The 17,987-nt window shown below is 44.1% G+C and overlaps 1 protein-coding gene across 4 annotated transcripts in view; it reads left to right on the top strand.

Annotated features, from left to right (window-relative positions):
• efr3a (EFR3 homolog A (S. cerevisiae)) overlaps positions 1–17,987 on the top strand; it is a 117,931-nt gene continuing 99,944 nt past the window's right edge. Inside the window, exons 1-2 of one of the 4 annotated variants that reach the window (XM_085439766.1) lie at positions 1–180; positions 418–548. In XM_085439766.1, coding sequence (XP_085295892.1) covers positions 539–548 — 10 coding nt within the window. In that variant the 5' untranslated portion in view covers positions 1–180; positions 418–538. Of the gene's footprint in view, positions 549–13,244; positions 13,368–17,987 lie in introns of those variants that run through there. The other 3 variants (XM_085439765.1, XM_085439764.1, XM_085439763.1) reach the window with 3 other exon arrangements.

The raw sequence follows: 17,987 nt of genomic DNA, 5'->3' as shown, positions 1-17,987 counted from the left end.
TCCGGGGTCCCGTAGGCGGCTATAATTAGCACCGTCCCGGTGAGCAGGCAGCATATGTAGAGCGGGGGCGGTTTTTGGCTCCTACACACACACTTCCGTGTTTATCTGTCACCGTAAAGCAGGAAGCACTGTAGTAATGTGTAGGAGTTGACGAGCCCTCCTGCTGCTGGTTCCTCACAGGTATGTCCACCGGTTACCGTCTCAACTCTCTCCCCCTAACGTCCCCCTCCCGCCTGTCTCCGCTCCGTAAACCCTCCGCAGCCGTTTGGACCGCAGACATTAGCCTCTCCCGGGCTAATTCCTCCCGGACGGTCCGTGTTTACACCGCTGTTCCTGTTTAGCCCATTAACGAGCCTCCCGGCCTCTCTGTTGAAGGTGTCTTATGAAGCCACAGTCAGGTGATTTCTGCCGTTACAGGTAAAGAGAAAGCAGTCGGGGAAGGAGCTACATGGAGGCTAACTAACTGAGCCCGGATCCGTCGGTGCTCGGCAGACGATCACACACACACACACGGGGACTGCGGTACATCGGTACCGAAATGCCAGCCGGTAAGCTGCATGTCGGTGTGTGTCAATGAGTGTGAGTGTGTGTGCTGACATGTTTGACAGCTATCCCTACAGTCCGGTGTGTCAGTGTTGCGTTTAAGTGTTGGGCTAATTGTTGCAACGGTAAATGGCTGTCTAAAAAAAGTGCGGTGGTGTGTTCATGGTCACTGTTTCACTGTGGGATTTTTAAGGTGTCACCTGTAGTCCCCGCAAATGACGGATCAATCGATTAATTGATGATCTTCATCCTTAAAATGCTTCTCAAAGTAGAGAATCTTTTTTTTTAGTCCAGATTGTTACACGTTTCACCTATAGAGTGTAACACATATCTTCAAATCAGTTTAGAAGCAAAATAATCTGTTTTGGTTTTTTTTTTTAATTTGAGAAGCTGCAGATTGTTACTTTTGACATACAAAGGCCCTAATTCATTTAACTGTTTAAAAAAAAAAAACCCAGTTATGATTTAAGTTTCAGTGAATATGGAGAATATTACGACAGTGCAGCTCTTTTGTCCATCCCTAAAAGGTCAAACTCACTTGCTGTTTAGTTCAGTTCCAGCCGAGATCTGCTCAGCTCAGCAAGATTGGTCTCGAGGAAGAAAAAAGTTTTGACAAGAGAATGTTTGGAAGTTACGACTCCAGAAAAACATTACTGACAACATCTAACAAGGAAGGGCCTGATATGTCATCACATGGTTCAGAGTGAATCATTGTCCTCGTCAGTAGGGAGTGTCCACTGGAAAACTTGGGTGGTAACTTGTACATCCATTGTCTGCTTTTGTCGAATAAACATAAAAATGCCTTTCAATACAGAAAAAACTTTTATGTGGTGCAAGAAAAGCAAGAAAAACACCAAAACAAGGTGCTCGGTGGAGGATAAGCCCCACAAATAAAATATCCAAGTCGTTTTTAAATCTAAAAATGGAGACTGCGTCCTTCTCTTTTCACCATCGCCTGTCGGTTGGGTGTAACTGCTTCTGTGCCGTGAAAGAAATAAGGATGAGATGTGGGCTAAATCTATCAAGCGTTGCCTCGAGCCGTGCAGTAACTGTGATAACGCTGATATAAACTCATAGCTGAGTATCATTTCTGATCTAAAGCTTTTCCTCTGAATGCTGTTGTGAGTCACTCCTGCTGCCAGTGCGTGTAAGGTGCGGTCAGACCTGTGAGGCCAGGTGGAGTTTAACCCTCTGATGTGATGAAAAGCAGCCGATGATGAGAGCAGGGCTGTAAACAGGAATAAATTGTAGGAGATGGCACGAGTTAGCTTCTCTGAGCTGTTCCTCCTGCTCTGCTGCAAACATTATTTGATCATCCAGGTGAATAAGCTGCACTTTATTTCTGAAGATCAGACTTGTTTGTAGCCTGAAGCCAGCCTGACTCTATCACTCCTAAGCTGGCTGAACACTGGTCAAACTTCATTGTCAGTGTCTGTAAGTTCAGACCACCATGACTGAAGACTTTATTACACGAATGTATTTCCTCCTGTATGTAAATCACTGCTCTCTGCAGCAGCTGTGTAACTACTGGTGCAGTTGTAATGTCAGCTTGGTTTCAACATAATCATTTATTAAGGAGGAATTGATCTTAATTTTCAATCGACAGACCTAAACATTCACCTACATGCACACGCAGCTGAATCCCTGATGTCCACTTCATTAGATTCCTGGAATATTATGGGTTTTTGTGGAAGTGTGTTGCAGAGAGGAAGCATCAGTCAGGCAGTCTCAGAGGTAATTTGACGACTGGGTCCCTTTAACAGAAATGAATCCAGATGCTTTTTTCCTGTTGTTTCCCCCCTCACGGTATTTTCTGCATCCAGCCCACAAAGTTTGATTTGTGGAAATGACGCAGCTGCTGTCGGCATCACAAAGGATTTATTGTCATTGAACTTTTGTGGTGTATTCAAGTAAATAATAAAACATGTGTAAACATAAAAACAGCTCTCATATAGCACACTGGATGCGTGAGACGTCTTCCAGTGTAAGATACCGGTGCCAGATGAAACCCGTCCAAGTGCTGTTTGTTTGTTTGTTTGAGCATTTGGAAAGAAGCTGTGGTGCTTCTGGATTTCATGGATTGATGACGTCTACTAGAACGCAGCAGAAGTCACACGTGAACTTCTGATAGTTTCAGGGATTTCTTTTCCTCGTGCAGACGGTGACAGACAGGTCGGGGTGGTCTGTGGTGGTATAGAGAGGGCTGTTGATGAAGTGATTCCTGCCCTCACCTGTGGTCGCGAGCTGTGCATAGTGATAGAAAGAAAGAGCTCATGGATACGAGCTGCAGAAATGAGTTTCTCTGAAGGATGTCTGGGCTCTTCCTTAGAGACAGAGTGAGGAGCTCCATCACTTTAAAGGACTCAGAGTAGAGCTGCTGCTTCTCCACGTTGATAGGAGCTGGGTGAGGTGGTTCAGGATGTCGCCCGGGGCACCCACGACATGCTGGAGTGATTATGTCTCCCAGCTGGACTGGAAAAACCTCTGTGCCCCCCCAGAAGAGCTGGAGGAGTTGGCCAGAGAGAGCAGAGTCTGGGTCTCTCTGCTTGGACTGCTGCCCAGATGCAGAGAAGCAGCAGAAGATGGATTTAAGTTTTCTGCTGTGAAAACTTGTTTCTGAGTTTGAAAACCCGTCTCATTCATCACAGAGGAAGTCCTAAAGTTTGATTCTCAGGGATTTGACAGGATTTTTGTTTTCTGCCGGCTGTAGGTGGAGTGAGTCACACCTCTCGACATTGGAGTTTATCATCTTAAAATTCAGCATTTTTGTTTTGCTTTTTTCTTCTTTCGCTCTCTGTAACTCTCATCTTTTATCTGCTACATTAAAGATGAAGTCAAATAAAATAAATCAGTCTTTTTATTAAAAACACATCGAGGTTTCTGTGATCTGCTGCAGTGGTTTTTTTCTTGTCCTTCTTACTCTCTGTCCTCACTTTAACCCCTTTAATCTTGAATCAGCGATACGTGATTTCAGACTCTGTGTGTGTGTGTGTGTGCGGAGTCTTGACTGTTTCTATTTTGGGAAAGTTGGACTTTGGGCGCCCTCGCCTTTTCTCCTCCTCGAGCAGCAGCTCTGGCAGGTAACCAGCTGCTGTTTACTGCAGATCGTTTCTCTCCTAAAAACCCACTTGGCTGCTGAGACAAGTAGGATGAGAAACGAGTCTGCGGGCCAAGAAACAATCTCCCCCCAGACGGACTCATTATGCTTTGGAGCAGTAGCTGGTGCTGGTGGTGGGTGGAGGAGGAGGAGACGGAGGTGGTATTTCAGGCTGCTGATGTGTGTGGATGCTGGCGGTTTTGCTGCAGACAGCATCTGCAGCTTCAAGGACTCTGCATCCCTGCAGGCCTTGAGTCTGCTCTATAATTAGTCCTGGTGGTAAACTGCTGATTGCATTAGTGTTAATGTGACGCTTTCAATATCGATCCCCGATGGGCTGAAGGAGCCGCGCAGGGGTGCGTGTATACATGTATGCATGTATGTATGTATGTATGTGTTTGCTGGACCCAAACGTCCCTCCTTATGTTTGTTTAACTTAACCTTAAAAGTTTTCCACTTTTAAAGGGTGAAAACATTGTTTGGACACACGCAGCACTTCAGAGCACTGAACTAATTATTATAATATTTTATTATTAATAATAATAATATTGTGATTTACACTTCCTTAATAAATGACTCCAGATTGAAGTAAAGGCCTACGCTGGGAATAAAAGTAGGGATTTACATTTACTTGGAAACTACTCGATAAAGATGAGACAAAACGAGACTAAACCTCTGAGGGTTAATCAGATCAGTTTGTGATAATAAAAATGAAAATGTTCTCAGTTTTTACAGAGCTCAGGTTTCTCGGTTGCTATGGTTACGCATCCCACTGAAGAGTCTCAGTCATGCGTGCTGTTGGTGTCGGCAACAAACAGCGCTTTGTGACTGTTTCACTTTATTTTAAAACGATTTAACGGCCAAGTTTAAAATAACTTTATTCTAAAACGAGCTCCCAGACAGACGGTGGGCGTCAGTGATTGGTCCTTAGTTTTTCACGCTCGCAGCTCATTCTCGCCTCTGTTTGGCTGCTAATTGGGCGAAGGAATGTGCTGCTCCCCTCCCCCGCTCGCTAAACAGTCGGTTCACAGGGAGATGCTAACAGGCTGCAGCTGCGGTGATGTCACTTTTTTCTTATTTTTCACATGAATTCTGGAGCAGACGTTACAAACTCGCTGTCGTCTCAACGACGATCCCTCCATGCTCATGTACATCCAACCAAAGTCTCGTCCAATCAGCATCGGTGTCACGTTTCCTTAATTCCATGTCAAACATGGCTCAAGTTTCAAGTTATGACATCAGTGTAGGTACAAGGCTTCAGATTGCTTTAAACACTCAGTATCGGAGCATTGCGAGGGAATGACGCTAATATGGTCATCTCATTCCCACGGTTTGCAAGGGACAGCCAATCAGAAGACGGCTAGCTTAAAGGAGGGTTGGCTTCAAGCCTACCCAGTCAAAGTTGAATCAGGCGTGTGCGTCTGAGCCACTGGGAGACAGGAAGTGGATAAAACTGTGTTGATTTGGCTCATTTTCAGTTCTGTTGGCATTTATAGTCGACACAGATTTTTCTGAGCGCTGCTCCATTTCCAGAGCTCTCACTCCTGGGTGTGTTGTGGTCTAGAGGCTCTTATTATCCTCAAAGTGTTAACCACCTCAATTAAGTCATTATGTAGGACAAACCCGCCGTCGCTGCTGTCGCCTCTCCCTGTGCTGCTGCTGCTCTTTAAGTCTGAACGAACAGTCAGATAAGCGCACGGGGAGATAAGTGGAGATAAATGGAAATATTCCTGATGGGAAACATTTTTTATTCTCCTGTTATTATGCAGAGACATTTACATTCAGGGTGATCTGAAGAGGACGCTTCAGTCTACCACTCAGATCCTGATGCCCGTCTTCTTGTAGCCACTAAACGATGCTTTAAACAGTTACGTGTGGCCTTTCGGCTCTGTGATGAAGCACCTCTGCTCGCTCCCCAGAAGCCTAATGTTTTTCATAATGCTGTCGTCACTTCTTTGGATGTTGGCAGAGTGCCTGGTTGGTCCCAGTGCTGCAGGAGGTCTGCTGATGCCACATTTACCAACCCTGCCTTAAAACTGTCTTCATCTACTGGCTATAAATCGATTGTACCAGCAGGCTTTGAGCAAACAGCACCAGCTTGTCTTAAGAAGTCAGGAGTTTTGGGTCTGTCTTAGGTCTTAGTTTCCAATTGTTTTGGCCCAGTGTCGATAAGTGAACCATCTTAAACAGTTACACATGGGTTATTAGTGGAGATTGACTAATCACAGAAACCCCTGAAATTCCACCATATGAAGAGCTGAATGAAACAGATTGTTAAAAGTGTCCACTGCAGCCATCGTCTGTGATTTTCAGATGTTTTTTTGTGATATTTACCTTTTTAAATGTGTTTCTTCCATTCCTGGTGAACGCTGTCACTCGCTTCCCTGTTACGGTCGATTTATCAAACAGCCAGAATTCAACGGCCGCGCAGCATCGTCCACGTTCAGCGCCGAGTTTGGGTTATTCATAGGTAAACGCTTTTGCAAATGGACACAACCGCAGTATTACTCGGCATAAGAGGCACAGGATGAATGGAAATCATGTACAAAACATCACGTGCAGTAAGCTGGAGGAGCTTTATTTTGAGAACTGCTTCAATGAGAGTGATAGAAGTTCTTGAGATCTGGTGCAGCTGACAGCAAAAAGAAATAAAGGTTACTAAAAGCTCGGTGCTTTGTTCTGAACATGAATGAAAAGAATCACCAAATCTGCTGTAAATCAGAGCTGCTATAAAGGGAATCTGAACTGGAGCACCTTTAAAAACATCAGAAATAAGAAGAAATGTTGGAGCACCTGTGTTATTTACAGGTGGGATCAACGTTTCTTTCTTTAATTTGAAGAAAAAACAAGGTCAGGTTCTCCCTTCCTGTTGAGCTGCTTGTACCTGTAGCGGGCCCAGTCTTGATTCCTTGATCGATCCGATGGTTCAGACTTCTCGATGTGCGGCCTGGCTTAATGAAACATACTTACGATCAGCCTGAGATGATCGACGACTTCGGCCTTTAGGAGACTGTTGGGATTTGTTGCCATTTTCTGATCTTTTGCAGATCATCATCATCAGTTAATCGAGAAAAATATCTGGCAGATTAATTGATCATGAAAACAATCATAAACAACAGCAATAATGTAACCTTCAGAAGATGAGACACCAGCGTACGGTGATGATTACACAATCTAAAATTAGCAGGCTGCTAATTGATTTTCATCCCCTAAAGAAAAAAAATGAATCGAGAAACATTTGACCAAGAAAGAAACGGAGAAGAGTGCAGGACGCATTCAGAGATCATCAGTAGAAATCAGGCAGTGTTCAGAAGACTTTACAAGCTGTGTCAGAATAAAGGTTAACATGATAGATGTGCTATAACTTAATCCTCTTTTCTGCCACAGCTAGCGTGTGCAGGGTTGCCATTAAAAAAAACATTTAAAGGTTTATTTCCATTTGCGTTGCACTTTTATTTGCGTTGTCGGTGCTTACGCCGTTGTAAAAGCGTCTAAATAGATCAGGACCACCTGCGGCGAGGGCCCTCCGTCCGCTCACATCTTCAAAGTTGTGTCGGATGAGAAGCTGGTCGCCCGTTTGCGTCCTCGGTGGAACACGGGAGTATTTAGGATGCAGGAGGAGTCGCAGTGAAAGAAACCCAGCGGGCCCGTGCTGTTTTGATGCTCCGCTGGCTAATTGTACGTGAGCTGTCGGTTCCTGTGCTCTTAGGACGGTTCCTCCCTCAGTTGTTGGCTGTGATTTGTATTCACAGTGGAAGACGGTTTGTTCTGCAAAGGAGGATTTTGGCCTAAATATAACTTCAAAGGAGATGCGCCTCGCTCTGTTTCCCCCACCGGTTGCGTCTTTGCAGACGGGGAAGCTTTTATCTTTCTGTGCTTGTTGTTTGACGCCCAGCTCTCTGCTTTTCAGCACTTTCGGATGGATTTTGCACCTTTCTTCTGGTCTGTTTTGTAGTCGGGTGTTTGCACGCGTCGCTGTCAGTATCACAGGTGTCGGTACAGAGATGTTGAGCCGCAGTCCTCTGTCAGGACAACAGCAGCATGTAAAACAGCCAAACGGGGGGCAAAGCTTCCAGTTTTCACTGCAGATGCTATAAAATGACTGTGCAGCTTCCACATAATGTTAACCCTCTGAGGTCGCCATCGATCACGACTTTAATCTAAATTCTAATCATAAGTAGATTTAGTTTTTATTAAATTGTTCTTCCAAGTCTTGGAGATCAGGGGACAAAGACGACGGTCATTCTAGCTGACAAATCAAAAACTCGTCACGCCTTCCTCGCAAACGCAGGGTTGGGTCGGGTTATGCTGCGTAGCTGATTGATTCATCTAGCGTTCATTTCTCCAGCCAGGTGTGTGAAAGCAGCCTGTGGATCATCAGCAGATCACATCTGTACAGTCGCTTGATAGAAATATTCTAACATTTATTAGTGGAATAAAAATGTATTTGGTTTTGTAGCTGAGGGGGAACCTCATCATATCAGGAGGCTGCTGACATTTAAACTCCGCATGTTTGATATGGACCAGCTGAATTTCAGGCTGCTGTCAGTCCAACCTTTAACCTTTGCTGTGAAAACAGGAAGAGTGTTTTCTTCACGGCACAGCTTAATCTTGTAGTTCCCACATCGCTCCCTTATGGCTGTTTGCTGCCAGACCTTGCCTTTCAGTTCAGCGTCATGTTTTTAAAAGAGATTTTTTTTTTTGCAGTTAGATTGTTGTTTAGAAAGGTACACAGTGTCGTATCTAAAGACCACAACCCGTCCATCGTGGCGCTCTCGTGTTCCTCTCTCGGTGTTTTGTTTTCAGAGCACACGCGACTCGCGCGGTAGCGGTCCAGACGCTCGCTGTGAGGTCCCTCTGGCTCTGCAGTCTGTCCTTTTTTGGATGCGAGAGGCTGTTTGTGAAGTCTGTGGAAAGAATGTCAGAACACAATGAGCAGGAGGAAAAAAACACAGCTAAACTTTGCTTATTTTAGAATAAGCAAAGTGACTAAAGCTTGGCATAAATGAGCACTGTCTACAAACACCACGCAGTGACCTGCTTGGATGTTTGATGTTTGGCTTCACTTGGTCAGGTGTAGGAAAAGGTCATGGGCGGGGCTAAAAAACCCTCTGGCTGCTCAAACTAGTGATGAACCCAACATCTAATTTACTGTTACGCCGATTTAAACAGGAAGAAATCACGTTTAGTTGATTGTTTTGAAACATTTCAATACAAGTGAGTCGTAGATGAGGTTAAATATTACAAACATTAGTTGTGAATTTTGACTTTAAGGAGTTCATAAATCAATCGATTTGTATTCATAGGTATACTGCTGCCGTTCCACCCCCTTATTGTAATATTCACATCTTCATGACATACGTGCGAGTCAGTAAGGACAAATGACTCAAATTCATGACAGCACTTAACACTCAAATGAAATAATATGTAGGAAATATTTCCACCTTAAAAGCTTCCAGTAGCTGCAGGTTCATATGTAAACTAACAACGAGTTATCTTACTGGAGAACAACAGAGTGACTGACAGACACGGGCAACATCATACATCATCATGTGATCTGCTGACTAATGTATGTAAACATGAGCCTTGATCGTGTGCTCTGCTATCTGAACTCATACCTCTGTACACCTCTATTCTTAATCTTATACCAAACAGACGTCAGAAAAAGGTTAATCTACTAAATAAATCATGTATGTGTTGAATGTTAGTAACAGTTCAGAGAGTTGTTCACTTTGTGTGATGTGATTTGTCATTGGGGTCTGGTCAGTCGTCAGCATTTTGTTATCATTTCTGGTTAGCGCTGTAGGTCAAGCAGAAACGGACCTCACTACAACTGGGAGACTTTGATCCATGCACATCTGTACGAATGAGCTTTGTGGGCTCACGGTGTTTGAACGTGTCAGCCAAGAATGGCTCTCGAGCCGGCTCAGCTCACGTTCACGACTTTTTCGTTATCCAAAACTATCAGCGATGTGTTGATAACGAAGCTCGTGCTGTGGATGGCTCGTCGCAGACATTTGGTCCATTTTCAACGTGGCCTTCCTGCCACCTGATGGTGTTTACCTCTGCTCGAGACCCGGACCTTGAACTTTTACTGAAAACTGTTTAACCATCATGCTCCATCCTCCCTGTGCTGGCATGTTTATATTAGCCTAACCTTAGCTCTGTAGTCACAAGGGAGCACGTTGTGTCAACTGGCGTAAATTCACCAACTGTCCAACTTCTGGTCTTTGTTCATCGCAGATAGCTGACAGACGTTGACCTCAGACCAAGTCTGTTTCTCTCGGCTAGGTGTCATATTAACATGAATTTAATGTAATTGTTGAGTTAACAGTAGCTTTAATAAGAGTGCACGACTCACATGGAATATACTGGATACACCTTGTGGTTCAAAATGGTTTTGTGCAGCTGAGCTTCGTTATCAACTCCATCTTCTCTGAGATACATTACATACACGTCCCAGCTGGTGTGTATTCAGATTCTGTTCATATTTTTATTATTTTAGGTTTGAAGCTGTTTGATAAAAAGCTAATTTAAGAAACAACTAGAAGCTAATAAAACACCATCAGAACTAGGGCTGCCACGATTATGTCGACTATCAAAATCATCGACGACTAATTTAATAGTCGACGCATCGTTTGAAGCTTTGTAAGATCCCAAAAGACGCAGGAATAAGTAGCAGGATTTAAGAGTGTAATAACGGACTGAAACGGAAGATGGCAGCACTGCATGTACAAGGATGCCAGCTGCCATTAATCCTCGAAGAAGAAGAAGCTGTGTCCGGTATCTTAGCTGTGTCCAAATTCTGGAACCGCATCCTCCTGTGCCCGCGTTTGTAGGCCGATTATGTTACACCGACACGACGAATACTGTCCAAATTCGTAAAACAAAATAAACGTTTAACAGTTTCAGGCGAGACTGTAACTGTGTAAACCTCAAATATCTGCTCAGTTTATCAAGACACCGCATATTTTCAAAAGCTCTCCGACGTTTTCGGAGACGTCTGTTACCCACTAGCTCGATAGCTAGCCGGGGGCTAGGCTCACTAGAGCCCGTGAGAACACCGGACTCCCGGCAAATCGTTTTCAAACCCACCGCCGTCTTTCGCTACTCAGGTTAAACATGATATATAAGTCACTTAGATAACTTAAAATGTTATTGTTTGGCTTTTTTATAGTATTTTATTTGTTCCTGAGTAAATCGGTTTGGCTGAGATTAAAGTTATAGTTTTTACACAGCTGAATAAACATCAAGCAGACAGCTGATCATCAGAAGTGTGAGATGCTCCAGAATTTACTCCGGTGTCCTGTTATATTTTAGCTAGCAAGGAGTTTATTAAACTTCACCGAAACAATCTGCAAATTTCATTAAAATTTAATAAACTATCATCTTGTCTTTATTGTTAGTTAGCACATACCTTAAACACTTAAAGCTGTAAGCTAATGATAGTTATATAAGAGCAGATGCTGCTGGTGCAATAAGCTGTAGTTTTACGTCCAGTGGATGATGATCTGATTAGTCGACTAATCGCAAAAATAATCGGTGACTAGTCGACTATCAAAATAATCGTTTGTGGCAGCCCTAATTAGAATCATCTCAGTAAATTCAGGAACAATAAAGTTTTGTTTGTCTCTCACAAGTAGTAAATACAAAAACGAAAAACAAAATCTACACAAGATTAATAAAATGTAGCAAATATAATATGTAAATATTTCAAAAAGTAGCAGCAGCAGGAAACAGTAACTGAAGCTTTGAGTGTTTTCTGGCAAATGTCTGAGCAAAATAAAGGCGACTTAATGGAAAAGTGTTTATTTGGAGATTATTTTTAACAGTTTCTGTCAGGTTTAATTTTGCAGCCTGTATGTTTATATAAGAGTGGAAGTGGAAGCTGTGTCCTTCCCTGTTCATTCAATAATTGACCAGTTATTCTTGTTTTGGTTGTTTTTTGCTGCTCTAACAGAATAAAATCTGGTCCTGTCCCCTCCATTTAGTCCTGATATTGCATCTTTTGAACTACGCTGCGGTTCAGGAAACGGAGCCCTGCGATAAAAGTTTTAGGTAATTTTAACAGACCGAGCGCTGCTGTGATTTGTGCCTGTCTGGAGTGTTTTCAGCTCAGTCTGACTCTAAAATTAGAGCCTGAGCCGCCTGACTGTGTGAGGTATGACGGTATCTGCAGCAGCCATCTGTGGCCGTTACGCACCGAGCTGCTCCACACTCGCGAGGACCCGACATCAAGCATTTCTCCGCTATCTAACCTTGAACCCGAGACCATGTCTACACTAACCCTCTGAAATTGAAAGTGCAACTTGGCTGAGCTTCTGTTTGGACTGAAACGTGAACTCTTTTAAAAACAGACTGAATAAATCCATAAGTTTGCTCACTAGCATAGATGAAAACATCTTTTTAAAACCTCATTTTGTGCCACATCAGCAAACTTATTAAGCATGTTTCTAAAACCAGATAACGACTGTTGTTATTTTTAACCCCGAGCACTAGCAGCTGTTTGGCAGGCGTCAAAGCTGGTCAAGGATTTTATAGGGTTCAATTTTCCTAGCGACCGCTGGTTGCCAAGTGGTTTCCAGGTATTTGCCAGGTGGTTGGCAGCCAGTCTCTAGGCCTGTGTGACAGCGCTCTTGGTGATGGCTCTCTGGCAGGTGTGAGAACTCGTCGAGGTTTTCTGGGGAGCCGAGAGTCTCTGAGTTCTTGTTTGGGGCAGTTTCCCACATTTGTCCTGCACGAGGTTTCGACTTTTTGCGTTTGATTCCTGCTAGCTGTGATGACACCTTCAGTTTGTGCCTCTTGTTGTGGATGTTGAGGTGTGTTTAGGATCAATATCTGTTAGAGAAACCGTCCTCTTGTCATCTTTTTAACGCTCCCGTGCCTGCGGTTGCAGCACCGCCTGAACCAGCATCGATTCATGTTTGTGCTCAACATTCGGAGCTGAGGTTGCAGCCAAATGTCCACATTTAGACGTCGTCCTTGAGCGCCGTGGGGCCGGTCACAGCCGGAGGGTAACAGTGAGGATCTGTTCAAAGAGCAGATCATCGTGAAAGAGAAAACCTGGCTCTGAATGTCGTCTCTCTTTGAATCGCACCAGCTTTCTGAAATGTTCTTTACTTCTGAGAAACGTCCTCGTGTTCAAGGTCTTCAACTAAAATTAGTCCCGAGTTACACAATCGCAGAGGCCCACACACACTCACACAGATGTAAATGCACATGCTCACACACATTTTTAAAAACGCCAAATTCCTTCAGCAGCAGTCTCTCAACAAATCTGCGTAATTACTCTCCAATCAGGATGATTAAAACACCGTCGACCCCGCACACGCACAAAGCCAGATCACACACGCTCATTATGTCAGCTCTCCAGAGTGTGTGTGCATCTGCGTGTGTGTGTTTTAGCATCCTTTCCCCTCAGCCGTCGGTGGGGGAATGATACCGACGTGGTTTTTTGGAGCCACTCTGCAGCGTTGCAGCTTCACTTGCGGCGTTTAGCTGAGCTGCTGCTGCTCTGCCGCTGCCGGCGGCGAGGGGAAACAAGCACTGCAAGGTCAGTGGTGAGTGTCAGCATGTGAGGAGGGGGGAGGAGAGAGGGAGCGAGCGAGCGAGCGAGGCTGGAAACAAAAAAAGGAGAGGGAGAGAGAGACTGTGGAGTCGAGGTCCACCTGGCAGGCCGTCCTCTGCGTCGCCTCCAACAAGATGGATTCAGAGAACAACGAGTCGGGTAGGGAGCTTCTTTTTAATAAGCAATGCCTCTCCTGTGTGTGAGGGTGTCTGTGTGTGAGAGACATTGGCACAGTGAGAGAGGCTGACAGAGTCCAGGTCTCGGGGATGAAGCCTGCGTGGCAGCGGCCATCGATCTGCTCGTCTCGGTCGTCCAATCAGCTGCCGGTGCTCCTTGACTGACGTGCCTCGAGACCAATGATGGCGAATGCACAGATTTCATGTTGTGAGGGATCCTGACGCTTTCTGACTGCTTTTGTTTTTGAATCGAAGCTCACAGTCGCCTCAGCAGCTGCAGACGGTGTGTGTGTGCGTGCACGCATGCATGGGTGTGTGTCTGTAGGATTTGTGCCTGTACAAATGTGAGTGCTAGATTCTCTTATTGCTGTGTCATGTATAAATGAGTATGGGTGGCATTCAAAGAGCTACTTAGATGTATGAACATATTAAAATGCTCAAACATACAGAAAACTCCAGAAAGAGAGGGGAAGAGCTGAGTTACACCATGAAATACAAAAGTTGTGCCTTATTAATCCCAAAAGTTCGGAAATTATTTTCACAGCAGCCAAAAAGCAGCGATAAACCTGAGTGACTGTTTCTCGCAGGATGTCGAAAACCCATCGGCTCGTCCGACGTCGCCGACTTTCAGAAATGGAGGAGGAGCTCGCTGGAGCTGAATGGCTCAACTTTGCTTTTATGCAGGAGACACACAACAAGCGAGAAGTGAGAGAAATCTCAGCATCCCACGTGAGGTTCTGGGAATAAGCTGCTGTAGTTTGGTTCCAGCTGTTAGAACATTTCCGGGGAGTTATCTGTTACGGGTGCAGTTATGACCACAATGATATTTATCAGGTTATTTATCAGGATTATGCTTTGAGTTTTATGTATAGTGCAAATCTTTGCATCAAAATAAAACTGTTCCTCATTCACCTAAATTCAGTGCACCGCTGAGAAGAGCATAAAAAACAACAGGAAATGAAGTCAACATCTGGCCGACATCACGTTTACCTGAAGCCTTCGGTGCTCACTGTGTTTATTGCACTCTCACCTTTTGCCAAGGGGAACACGACTGGCTGGAGATTCAGGTGAGATGGACAGAGCGCACGCTCGCTTTCATGGACGTCTGAGCTGACGTTGGGCGATTCATGTTCGCAGCCACTGACCTGTTTTACTTTGTCGTCACGCATTAATAATACTGCAGTTTGTGCTGTGTTTGCTGGCAGCTCATTAAGTCAGTTACGTTGCTTTGTGTCATAGACACAGCTCTACAGGTATTCATCACTTATGCTAAATCTGAAGTACTTGCAAAGAACAGATGACGACGTTCTTCTGGGAACAAGCTCGTCACGTTCTGCTGTGCCAGATGTTTGAATTTTTGTTCTCATCGTCTGGTGTCAGTTGTGTATCTGTCTCTTAACACACTGTTACTCATCCCGACTATTTCCAGGAAACTTGGAGCTGCGTGGTGCAGTATGAGGTCGTGTTCATTAAATTGTATGAAGCCAGAATCCTGATTTGGATTCAAATCGTGTGGCTCAATTAGCCGTAGTGTTTCCTTCCCTCGTGTTGTGATGTTGGCTGTTCAAAGTTTGGAGGCATAAATGTCAAAAACTGTTTCATGCAAAAAGATTTTAGCATGAAAGTTTTCTACTTTTCCTCTTCAGAGCTCTCCTGTTTTGCAGCTCATTGGCTCGTCTGATTAACGCTGCAGGGTCTTTACAATATAAGACTGCTGTTGTGTTTGTTGCACACGTTAGTACTTAACAGTTGCTTGGTTAGCTCATCAATGGTTTAAAAAAAGGACAAGAACCAAATAAAAACAGCTTTTTTTTTTTTTTTTTTTTAAAGCTAAAACAACAATTTGATTGGTCACAGGAAGTCTTTCTGGGCTGATGGCATCCATTTGTAAACGAGATCTCTCAAACATGGCCGACTCGATCAGCTGCCTCACATTTACTCGTTAACCAACACAGAGTTCACGAAGTTAATCCACTTGTATCTGAAGCTGCTTCGGCCTGTGTTCCCAGATGAAGCTGAGCATGAAGGACTGCGTGTGCGTGTTTGGGTAGCGGGCGGTCGTCCTTCCGCTTCAGGCTGGCAGATGTTTGATTGGCGGCAGCGCTGAAGCACCAGAGGTCATCCGCTGCCTTTCACGCTCAATTAAGTCCCTGCCTGCGGTACACCCTGCACGTCTTTATGAGGGCTCTCACTGATGTGCATGTCTGCTAACTAAATGTAGCTCCAACAGCAGTCTGATGGTTAAAGCTTTCCTTTTAGAGCCAAGCTTGGAGTCAAACGGTTTTCTCAGCGAGTGAGGAGTTGATGGCAGGCAGCACTTCGATTTCCCTGCTGCAGGCTGTGATATTGGTTATAGTAGTGGCTTTCAGAGAGAGTGTAATGCAGGTCATTGCTTGTAGCAGGCAAGGATATATCAGGATACACTCTCTGAATGCATGATTGTGCCAGATTATAGGTTGCAGCGCTCATCCAAACAGCACGTGTGAGAGACTGAAGTCATTTGTTACAGGAGCTCTGCACGGCTCTGATGGCTGATGCCACAGGTGCTCTTCACATACGTTCAGATACAAGCCTGGAAACAATGGAGGCGCTTTGTCTTTTATTTTCTTTGGGTCTTTTATTGCTGTGCTTGTGCTCGTATCTAAAACCAGTCCACGATTTACGAGCCTTATGGTCATAACTGGTTTGATAAGTGATTTGTCAGCTTGTGCTTACTGAGCGTTTTAAAAATATCCTGAAAGACCAACATCTTCCAGCCGCCCAGGAGCAATTTGTTGAAAATCTGCTTTTTCCAAAAGGTCTTGGAGATTAGACCAGATCTACTCGAGACTCACGGCCCGCCTGTCGGCACACCTCAGGTGTCACTTCAGTTAAGCCTTTTAGTTGTTGTATCTCACTTATTTGTTACTGCGAAGTGTTTGCCTGTGATTAGTTTAAATGTAATTTTTGCATTGTGTGAATTTTGCATTCGGTTTTTATGTTCTGTTGTCTATTTTCTGTTTTCTTCTTTTCCATTAAAAGAAACATGTTTCCTGTCAGTGCAGATCAGATGCTTTCATGCTGGATGGGGAGGAGTTTAGAAATGTTGTTTGAGTTTTCCAGTAAGTCGTACCCCGATGCAGTCTGAATAATGATTGTTGAAAATGATCCTGTAATAGATGTGTGGCATGTCTGGAGTGTGAGGAACACACGTGAGCTATTACAGAAGTAAAACCGATGTAAAAGCCACAGACAAATGAAAGTTAAGCTCCGAGTCCACATCAGCAGAGAGCGTAATCCCTGCCTTTGAAAGTCTGGTTACAAACTGTATTTGACTGAGTCCTGATCTTAGACTTCATTATAATGTAAGATATGACATCTGAGATGCTTTGTGACAGAAGCATAAATAAACTTTGATGTGTTGCATCAAATTTCAGTCAGATCAGACATCAGAAGTCAGATGTGAGGACTTTCATGCGTCGCATCAAGTCTTCTTTCATATTGTGGTTTTAAATCTTTCTCCTGTCAGATCCTCTTGATCTGAGCGGCGTGCTGGGTTGGAAACCGCTAAACCAGGAAATCAAAACCTGAATTTCAGTCACAACTAACTACCTTCAAAATGTCCCTCTCTTTTATTCCTTTGGCAGTTTTCTCTCTGCTCTTATTCTGCATTAACATTTTTAGACATTTTGCTGACATTTAACTTTGCAGATATTTCACCCACAGTCGACTTGGATTTGTAGCTTTTCATCTCTGAGGAAGGTCACAGTCTGAGCTCCACTCGAAAAGATTCTTATAAAACTAGTTCACAGTTATGTAAAATATTATGATTATATAGTTCTGTATTAATTCTATAAATCATCACAATCAGAGGCTCCTCTACAAATGTGCTTGGTTCTCTGTTCTTGGCTACTTTTTAGGTGAAACTAAATAAAAAGCAGCGTAATCCGAGTGCGACTGAGCTTCAAGCTGGGTGTTTGCTTGAAATGACTTAATCATTGTTCAGTCAACATTTTCTGGCTTTAGCATTTCAGTCATCATACCTGCCAACACCCCCGTTGTTTCCCAGCAGCAGGTTTACTGTTTTACCTGGAAACCTGCTCCAACTTTATTATGAATGATTCACAGTTTTTATGTAATTAGAACCTTTGTTAAGCAGCATGTTACAGATAATAAATAATAGCTCCACATAACACGATTTTCCAGAATAAAGTGGATGGATGACGGTTGACTGTGTGCAATAAGGAATCTGTAATTTCACCCACTGAAGATCGCAGAGGTTTGACATGGAAAAGGTGGCATGTTGGGACCACGTGCCTTTCATTTATCTGATCCGCACTCCTGTTCGCCGCTCAGTTTCACGCTGCCTGCCCAGAGCAAAGCGTTATAGCCCGAGCCTCGATGTTTTCAGATTTGCTAATGAAGCTGAGGTCAGTGGAAACCGCTGTGTTTTCCAGAATACTGCGTTCTTGGAATCTCGGTCTTTGCTGCGGGATTAATTGAAATGGCAGTGGCTGAACTCCTAATGTGATCAGTGTAATTCAGTCTCTGGCCGATCGAGAAGATGGGGCTGCTGATAGATTCATTCAGAGGCAGTCCCGCTTAATTGGATTCGTTCTGCCTT

The sequence above is a fragment of the Copadichromis virginalis genome, linkage group LG18 (assembly GCF_057382275.1).
Source record: "Copadichromis virginalis isolate Kocher_CV1m ecotype Utaka linkage group LG18, C_Virginalis_male_GT1.1, whole genome shotgun sequence".
NCBI classification, from domain to species: Eukaryota; Metazoa; Chordata; class Actinopteri; order Cichliformes; family Cichlidae; genus Copadichromis; species Copadichromis virginalis.
The sequence above is the reverse complement of the archived record's forward strand: the minus strand, read 5'-3'. Positions and strand labels throughout refer to the sequence as shown.